The following is a 10,000-nucleotide window of genomic DNA, read 5'->3' on the forward strand; positions in this document are numbered from 1 at the left end:
TCACTCTGCAGTTAGTGTCCTCACTGAGCAGAGGGGGCTGCTGGGAGCCCCTTCACTCTGCAGTTAGTGTCCTCACTGAGCAGAGGGGGCTGCTGGGAGCCCCTTCACTCTGCAGTTAGTGTCCTCACTGAGCAGAGGGGGCTGCTGGGAGCCCCTTCACTCTGCAGTTAGTGTCCTCACTGAGCAGAGGGGGCTGCTGGGAGCCCCTTCACTCTGCAGTTAGTGTCCTCACTGAGCAGAGGGGGCTGCTGGGAGCCCCTTCACTCTGCAGTTAGTGTCCTCACTGAGCAGAGGGGGCTGCTGGGAGCCCCTTCACTCTGCAGTTAGTGTCCTCACTGAGCAGAGGGGGCTGCTGGGAGCCCCTTCACTCTGCAGTTAGTGTCCTCACTGAGCAGAGGGGGCTGCTGGGAGCCCCTTCACTCTGCAGTTAGTGTCCTCACTGAGCAGAGGGGGCTGCTGGGAGCCCCTTCACTCTGCAGTTAGTGTCCTCACTGAGCAGAGGGGGCTGCTGGGAGCCCCTTCACTCTGCAGTTAGTGTCCTCACTGAGCAGAGGGAGCTGCTGGGAGCCCCTTCACTCTGCAGTTAGTGTCCTCACTGAGCAGAGGGGGCTGCTGGGAGCCCCTTCACTCTGCAGTTAGTGTCCTCACTGAGCAGAGGGGGCTGCTGCGAGCCCATTCACTCTGCAGTTAGTGTCCTCACTGAGCAGAGGGGGCTGCTGGGAGCCCAGACTAAACCAGCCTGACCCGGACTGACCCAGACTAGAGTTATATATAGGTGTAGTGGCACAGACCTGGTTGTGGCAGCAGTCCTGACCCAGGATCAGGCCCAGCAGAGAGTTCAGGATGTTGGCTCCACAGAGGACGGTCTGCAGACCGCTGGCTCCGCCCATAACGCCAAACAGGACCACGTTCATCTGGACCACGCCCCTGGGCTCCAGACAGACTCCAGACCACAGAGTCCTGTTGTACAGGTAACCTGTGTGGCTGTAGTTACAGTCGGTTAGTTACCTGTGTGACTGTAGTTACAGTGGGTTAGTTACCTGTGTGACTGTAGTTACAGTGGGTTAGTTACCTGTGTGACTGTAGTTACAGTCGGTTAGTTACCTGTGTGGCTGTAGTTACAATGGGTTAGTTACCTGTGTGACTGTAGTTACAGTGGGTTAGTTACCTGTGTGGCTGTAGTTACAATGGGTTAGTTACCTGTGTGGCTGTAGTTACAGTGGGTTAGTTACCTGTGTGACTGTAGTTACAGTGGGTTAGTTACCTGTGTGACTGTAGTTACAGTGGGTTAGTTACCTGTGTGACTGTAGTTACAGTGGGTTAGTTACCTGTGTGGCTGTAGTTACAGTCGGTTAGTTACCTGTGTGGCTGTAGTTACAATGGGTTAGTTACCTGTGTGGCTGTAGTTACAGTGGGTTAGTTACCTGTGTGACTGTAGTTACAGTCGGTTAGTTACCTGTGTGACTGTAGTTAGTTAGTTACCTGTGTGACTGTAGTTAGTTACCTGTGTGACTGTAGTTAGTTACCTGTGTGACTGTAGTTAGTTAGTTACCTGTGTGACTGTAGTTAGTTACCTGTGTGACTGTAGTTAGTTAGTTACCTGTGTGACTGTAGTTAGTTAGTTACCTGTGTGACTGTAGTTAGTTAGTTACCTGTGTGACTGTAGTTAGTTAGTTACCTGTGTGACTGTAGTTAGTTAGTTACCTGTGTGACTGTAGTTAGTTACCTGTGTGACTGTAGTTAGTTACCTGTGTGACTGTAGTTAGTTACCTGTGTGACTGTAGTTAGTTAGTTACCTGTGTGACTGTAGTTAGTAACCTGTGTGACTGTAGTTAGTTAGTTACCTGTGTGACTGTAGTTAGTTACCTGTGTGACTGTAGTTAGTTACCTGTGTGACTGTAGTTAGTTAGTTACCTGTGTGACTGTAGTTAGTTACCTGTGTGACTGTAGTTAGTTACCTGTGTGACTGTAGTTAGTTAGTTACCTGTGTGACTGTAGTTAGTTACCTGTGTGACTGTAGTTAGTTAGTTACCTGTGTGACTGTAGTTAGTTAGTTACCTGTGTGACTGTAGTTAGTTAGTTACCTGTGTGACTGTAGTTAGTTAGTTACCTGTGTGACTGTAGTTAGTTAGTTACCTGTGTGACTGTCGTTAGTTAGTTACCTGTGTGACTGTAGTTAGTTAGTTACCTGTGTGACTGTAGTTAGTTACCTGTGTGACTGTAGTTAGTTACCTGTGTGACTGTAGTTAGTTACCTGTGTGACTGTAGTTAGTCAGTTACCTGTGTGACTGTAGTTAGTTAGTTACCTGTGTGACTGTAGTTAGTTACCTGTGTGACTGTAGTTAGTCAGTTACCTGTGTGACTGTAGTTAGTTAGTTACCTGTGTGACTGTAGTTAGTTACCTGTGTGACTGTAGTTAGTTACCTGTGTGACTGTAGTTAGTTACCTGTGTGACTGTAGTTAGTTAGTTACCTGTGTGACTGTAGTTAGTTACCTGTGTGACTGTAGTTAGTTAGTTACCTGTGTGACTGTAGTTAGTTAGTTACCTGTGTGACTGTAGTTAGTTAGTTACCTGTGTGACTGTAGTTAGTTACCTGTGTGACTGTAGTTAGTTAGTTACCTGTGTGACTGTAGTTAGTTACCTGTGTGACTGTAGTTAGTGACCTGTGTGACTGTAGTTAGTTAGTTACCTGTGTGACTGTAGTTAGTTACCTGTGTGACTGTAGTTAGTTAGTTACCTGTGTGACTGTAGTTAGTTACCTGTGTGACTGTAGTTAGTTAGTTACCTGTGTGACTGTAGTTAGTTACCTGTGTGACTGTAGTTAGTTACCTGTGTGACTGTAGTTAGTTACCTGTGTGACTGTAGTTAGTCAGTTACCTGTGTGACTGTAGTTAGTTAGTTACCTGTGTGACTGTAGTTAGTTACCTGTGTGACTGTAGTTAGTTACCTGTGTGACTGTAGTTAGTTACCTGTGTGACTGTAGTTAGTTAGTTACCTGTGTGACTGTAGTTAGTTAGTTACCTGTGTGACTGTAGTTAGTTAGTTACCTGTGTGACTGTAGTTAGTTACCTGTGTGACTGTAGTTAGTTAGTTACCTGTGTGACTGTAGTTAGTTACCTGTGTGACTGTAGTTAGTTACCTGTGTGACTGTAGTTAGTTAGTTACCTGTGTGACTGTAGTTAGTTAGTTACCTGTGTGACTGTAGTTAGTTACCTGTGTGACTGTAGTTAGTTAGTTACCTGTGTGACTGTAGTTAGTTACCTGTGTGACTGTAGTTAGTTACCTGTGTGACTGTAGTTAGTTAGTTACCTGTGTGACTGTAGTTAGTTACCTGTGTGACTGTAGTTAGTTAGTTACCTGTGTGACTGTAGTTAGTTACCTGTGTGACTGTAGTTAGTTAGTTACCTGTGTGACTGTAGTTAGTTACCTGTGTGACTGTAGTTAGTTACCTGTGTGACTGTAGTTAGTCAGTTACCTGTGTGACTGTAGTTAGTTACCTGTGTGACTGTAGTTAGTTACCTGTGTGACTGTAGTTAGTTACCTGTGTGACTGTAGTTAGTTACCTGTGTGACTGTAGTTAGTTACCTGTGTGACTGTAGTTAGTTAGTTACCTGTGTGACTGTAGTTAGTCAGTTACCTGTGTGACTGTAGCTACAGTCGGTAATAGTGTTAGTTCCAGGGTTCTCACCGGTCGGGGTCCGGCTGCAGAGGGACCCCCCAGGTGGGACCAGAGGAGGAGTTGTAGAGACAGAGGGGACCCTGAGAGAGACCAGTGAGGCTGACCAGACAACAGCCGCCCGCAGACAACAGGCACACGGCCGAGTACAGCACCTGGCACAACATCTGGAACACACAGAGAAACACCTGGAACACCTGAGACACAGAAACATCTGGAACATCTGAGACACAGAAACATCTGAGACACAGAAACATCTGGAACATCTGAGACACAGAAACATCTGAGACACAGAAACATCTGGAACATCTGAGACACAGAAACATCTGAGACACAGAAACATCTGGAACATCTGAGACACAGAGAGAAACATCTGGAACATCTGAGACACAGAAACATCTGGAACATCTGAGACACAGAAACATCTGGAACATCTGAGACACAGAAACATCTGGAACATCTGAGACACAGAAACATCTGGAACATCTGAGACACAGAAACATCTGGAACATCTGAGACACAGAAACACCTGAGACACAGAAACATCTGGAACATCTGAGACACAGAAACATCTGGAACATCTGAGACACAGAAACATCTGGAACACCTGAGACACAGAAACACCTGAGACACAGAAACATCTGGAACATCTGAGACACAGAAACATCTGGAACACCTGAGACACAGAAACACCTGAGACACAGAAACATCTGGAACATCTGAGACACAGAAACATCTGGAACATCTGAGACACAGAAACATCTGGAACATCTGAGACACAGAAACATCTGGAACATCTGAGACACAGTGTTACGCCCCTGGTCTAGGGGAACCAGAGACAGAACATGATGTTGCTTCTCCCCATTCTTCCCACTCCCAAGAAGGCCAGTGTCACCAGGAATTTATATTTAATGTAGCCATTTATTTATCTTCAGAGGGAGATGAAGCAAAACAACAAACAAAAGAATCTGTCTCCCTACCTTCCCTATGCAAATAAAAATATTAACAAAAGGACAAAACCTTACCTAACTCCTACATGGGGTAAAACAGGAGAAAAACGGGTTAAAGAAAATGCCTCTCCCTCCTACTGGGCTACCAAAACCAATTTTCCATACTCACAAATTTTCAACAGCATACACGAACACAGACCCAAACACAAACACAAAAACTTGATCAAGCTAGACACTAGTCCCAGTTGGTCGGGGGTGAATGGTTGGAGAGAGGAAGACTGCAGCCAGCCGAAGGTTCAAAAAGGCTCCTCTCCTGCCTCTGGCCAATCCTGGAGCAGTAATCAGGCAGCTCCAGCCAATGAGCAGGTCCAACCTGCTATCAATCATTCTCACACACACACACACACACTCAGAGCAAACTGTTCACAGACTAGGAGGAGGAGGAGGGACAGAGCAGCATCAAACAATACACAAACTAATGACCCAGGGTCATAACAACAGAAACATCTGAGACACAGAAACATCTGGAACAGGAACAGGAACACCTGGAACAGGAACAGGAACACCTGGAACAGGAACAGGAACAGGAACACCTGGAACAGGAACACCTGGAACAGGAACACCTGGAACAGGAACAGGAACACCTGGAACAGGAACAGGAACAGGAACACCTGGAACAGGAACAGGAACACCTGGAACAGGAACAGGAACACCTGGAACAGGAACACCTGGAACAGGAACAGGAACACCTGGAACAGGAACACCTGGAACAGGAACACCTGGAACAGGAACACCTGGAACAGGAACAGGAACACCTGGAACAGGAACAGGAACAGGAACACCTGGAACAGGAACAGGAACACCTGGAACAGGAACACCTGGAACAGGAACAGGAACAGGAACACCTGGAACAGGAACAGGAACACCTGGAACAGGAACACCTGGAACAGGAACAGGAACACCTGGAACAGGAACACCTGGAACAGGAACACCTGGAACAGGAACACCTGGAACAGGAACAGGAACACCTGGAACAGGAACAGGAACAGGAACACCTGGAACAGGAACAGGAACACCTGGAACCCCTGGAACAGGAACACCTGGAACCCCTGGAACAGGAACACCTGGAACAGGAACACCTGGAACAGAAACACCTGGAACAGGAACACCTGGAACAGGAACACCTGGAACAGGAACAGGAACACCTGGAACAGGAACAGGAACACCTGGAACAGGAACAGGAACACCTGGAACCCCTGGAACAGGAACACCTGGAACCCCTGGAACAGGAACACCTGGAACAGGAACACCTGGAACAGAAACACCTGGAACAGGAACACCTGGAACAGGAACACCTGGAACAGGAACAGGAACACCTGGAACAGGAACAGGAACAGGAACAGGAACACCTGGAACAGGAACAGGAACAGGAACACCTGGAACAGGAACAGGAACACCTGGAACAGGAACAGGAACACCTGGAACAGGAACACCTGGAACAGGAACAGGAACACCTGGAACAGGAACACCTGGAACAGGAACACCTGGAACAGGAACACCTGGAACAGGAACAGGAACACCTGGAACAGGAACAGGAACAGGAACACCTGGAACAGGAACAGGAACACCTGGAACCCCTGGAACAGGAACACCTGGAACCCCTGGAACAGGAACACCTGGAACAGGAACACCTGGAACAGAAACACCTGGAACAGGAACACCTGGAACAGGAACACCTGGAACAGGAACAGGAACACCTGGAACAGGAACAGGAACACCTGGAACAGGAACAGGAACACCTGGAACCCCTGGAACAGGAACACCTGGAACCCCTGGAACAGGAACACCTGGAACAGGAACACCTGGAACAGAAACACCTGGAACAGGAACACCTGGAACAGGAACACCTGGAACAGGAACAGGAACACCTGGAACAGGAACAGGAACACCTGGAACAGGAACACCTGGAACACCTGGAACAGGAACACCTGGAACAGGAACACCTGGAACAGGAACACCTGGAACAGGAACACCTGGAACAGGAACAGTCTGGTGGACTCACCTGTCGTCTGAAGGCGCAGCAGCCGTTGGATCTGTTCTGAACAAACGACCGAACTCCGACCAGAACCTGAAACATCAGATATATAAATATTATTAATTATTATTATTATTATCGTATTATTTATTATTATTAATAAAGTTTATTAATATTATTATTATTATTAATAAAGTTTATATTCTTGTTATAATCCGTTTTTCTGTAAAGAGGGAACTCACCAGGGCGCCGGCGCCCCACAGACCCGTGGCCCAGGTGGCCTCTCTGGTCACATGACCCTCCAACAGGAAGTGGATCTTCAGCTCAGGAAGCAGCAGCAGGATGTTGGACAGCATGCAGACGATCGCCGTGGCAACCAGAGAGACGGAGACGCACCGCAGACACCTCGACACGCACATCTGAGGGAAACGGGATCCGTGTTTACAGCGTTCAGTGATTACAGCGTTCAGTGATTACAGCGTTCAGTGTTTACAGCGTTCAGCGATTACAGCGTTCAGCGATTACAGCGTTCAGTGTTTACAGCGTTCAGCGTTTACAGCGTTCAGCGATTACAGCGTTCAGCGTTTACAGCGTTCAGTGATTACAGCGTTCAGTGATTACAGCGTTCAGCGATTACAGCGTTCAGTGTTTACAGCGTTCAGTGATTACAGCGTTCAGTGTTTACAGCGTTCAGCGATTACAGCGTTCAGTGATTACAGCGTTCAGTGATTACAGCGTTCAGTGATTACAGCGTTCAGTGATTACAGCGTTCAGTGATTACAGCGTTCAGCGATTACAGCGTTCAGTGATTACAGCGTTCAGTGATTACAGCGTTCAGTGATTACAGCGTTCAGTGTTTACAGCGTTCAGTGATTACAGCGTTCAGTGTTTACAGCGTTCAGCGTTTACAGCGTTCAGCGATTACAGCGTTCAGCGTTTACAGCGTTCAGTGATTACAGCGTTCAGTGATTACAGCGTTCAGTGATTACAGCGTTCAGTGATTACAGCGTTCAGTGTTTACAGCGTTCAGTGATTACAGCGTTCAGTGTTTACAGCGTTCAGCGATTACAGCGTTCAGTGATTACAGCGTTCAGTGATTACAGCGTTCAGCGATTACAGCGTTCAGCGTTTACAGCGTTCAGCGTTTACAGCGTTCAGTGATTACAGCGTTCAGTGTTTACAGCGTTCAGTGATTACAGCGTTCAGTGATTACAGCGTTCAGTGATTACAGCGTTCAGTGATTACAGCGTTCAGTGATTACAGCGTTCAGTGATTACAGCGTTCAGTGTTTACAGCGTTCAGTGATTACAGCGTTCAGTGATTACAGCGTTCAGTGTTTACAGCGTTCAGTGTTTACAGCGTTCAGTGATTACAGCGTTCAGTGTTTACAGCGTTCAGTGATTACAGCGTTCAGTGTTTACAGCGTTCAGTGATTACAGCGTTCAGTGATTACAGCGTTCAGTGTTTACAGTGTTCAGTGATTACAGCGTTCAGCGATTACAGCGTTCAGTGATTACAGCGTTCAGTGATTACAGCGTTCAGTGTTTACAGTGTTCAGTGATTACAGCGTTCAGTGATTACAGCGTTCAGTGATTACAGCGTTCAGTGTTTACAGCGTTCAGTGTTTACAGCGTTCAGTGTTTACAGCGTTCAGTGTTTACAGCGTTCAGTGATTACAGCGTTCAGTGTTTACAGCGTTCAGTGTTTACAGCGTTCAGTGTTTACAGCGTTCAGTGATTACAGCGTTCAGTGTTTACAGTGTTCAGTGATTACAGCGTTCAGTGTTTACAGCGTTCAGTGTTTACAGTGTTCAGTGTTTACAGCGTTCAGTGATTACAGCGTTCAGTGTTTACAGCGTTCAGTGATTACAGCGTTCAGTGATTACAGCGTTCAGTGTTTACAGCGTTCAGTGATTACAGCGTTCAGTGTTTACAGTGTTCAGTGATTACAGCGTTCAGTGATTACAGTGTTCAGTGATTACAGCGTTCAGTGTTTACAGCGTTCAGTGTTTACAGTGTTCAGTGATTACAGCGTTCAGTGATTACAGCGTTCAGTGTTTACAGCGTTCAGTGATTACAGCGTTCAGTGATTACAGCGTTCAGTGTTTACAGCGTTCAGTGTTTACAGCGTTCAGTGATTACAGCGTTCAGTGATTACAGCGTTCAGTGATTACAGCGTTCAGTGTTTACAGCGTTCAGTGATTACAGCGTTCAGCGATTACAGCGTTCAGTGTTTACAGCGTTCAGTGTTTACAGCGTTCAGTGTTTACAGTGTTCAGTGATTACAGCGTTCAGCGATTACAGCGTTCAGTGATTACAGCGTTCAGTGATTACAGCGTTCAGTGATTACAGCGTTCAGTGTTTACAGCGTTCAGTGATTACAGCGTTCAGTGATTACAGCGTTCAGTGTTTACAGCGTTCAGTGTTTACAGCGTTCAGTGATTACAGCGTTCAGTGTTTACAGCGTTCAGTGATTACAGCGTTCAGTGTTTACAGCGTTCAGTGTTTACAGCGTTCAGTGATTACAGCATTCAGTGTTTACAGCGTTCAGTGATTACAGCGTTCAGTGATTACAGCGTTCAGTGTTTACAGCGTTCAGTGATTACAGCGTTCAGTGATTACAGCGTTCAGCGATTACAGCGTTCAGTGATTACAGCGTTCAGTGATTACAGCGTTCAGTGTTTACAGTGTTCAGTGATTACAGCGTTCAGTGATTACAGCGTTCAGTGATTACAGCGTTCAGTGTTTACAGCGTTCAGTGTTTACAGCGTTCAGTGTTTACAGCGTTCAGTGTTTACAGCGTTCAGTGATTACAGCGTTCAGTGTTTACAGCGTTCAGTGTTTACAGCGTTCAGTGTTTACAGCGTTCAGTGATTACAGCGTTCAGTGTTTACAGTGTTCAGTGATTACAGCGTTCAGTGTTTACAGCGTTCAGTGTTTACAGCGTTCAGTGTTTACAGTGTTCAGTGATTACAGCGTTCAGTGATTACAGCGTTCAGTGTTTACAGTGTTCAGTGATTACAGCGTTCAGTGTTTACAGCGTTCAGTGATTACAGCGTTCAGTGATTACAGCGTTCAGTGTTTACAGCGTTCAGTGATTACAGCGTTCAGTGTTTACAGTGTTCAGTGATTACAGCGTTCAGTGATTACAGTGTTCAGTGATTACAGCGTTCAGTGTTTACAGCGTTCAGTGTTTACAGTGTTCAGTGATTACAGCGTTCAGTGATTACAGCGTTCAGTGTTTACAGCGTTCAGTGATTACAGCGTTCAGTGATTACAGCGTTCAGTGTTTACAGCGTTCAGTGTTTACAGCGTTCAGTGATTACAGCGTTCAGTGAT

At 46.5% G+C, this 10,000-nt stretch overlaps 1 protein-coding gene across 1 annotated transcript in view; it reads right to left on the minus strand.

The window, feature by feature from the left end:
* LOC310966253 (transmembrane 4 L6 family member 5) overlaps positions 1 to 7,081 on the minus strand; it is a gene marked incomplete at both ends in the record, with an annotated part of 8,317 nt that extends 1,236 nt beyond the window's left edge. Inside the window, 4 exons of the mRNA XM_083940832.1 lie at positions 792 to 984; positions 3,690 to 3,844; positions 6,690 to 6,755; positions 6,905 to 7,081. Of these exons, the coding sequence (XP_083796958.1) occupies positions 792 to 984; positions 3,690 to 3,844; positions 6,690 to 6,755; positions 6,905 to 7,081 (591 nt within the window). The remainder of the gene's footprint in view (positions 1 to 791; positions 985 to 3,689; positions 3,845 to 6,689; positions 6,756 to 6,904) is intronic.
* Between the last annotated feature and the right edge of the window lie 2,919 nt (positions 7,082 to 10,000).

Source organism: Echiichthys vipera (assembly GCF_963691815.1).
Source record: "Echiichthys vipera genome assembly, contig: SCAFFOLD_59, whole genome shotgun sequence".
Classification (NCBI taxonomy): domain Eukaryota; kingdom Metazoa; phylum Chordata; class Actinopteri; order Perciformes; family Trachinidae; genus Echiichthys; species Echiichthys vipera.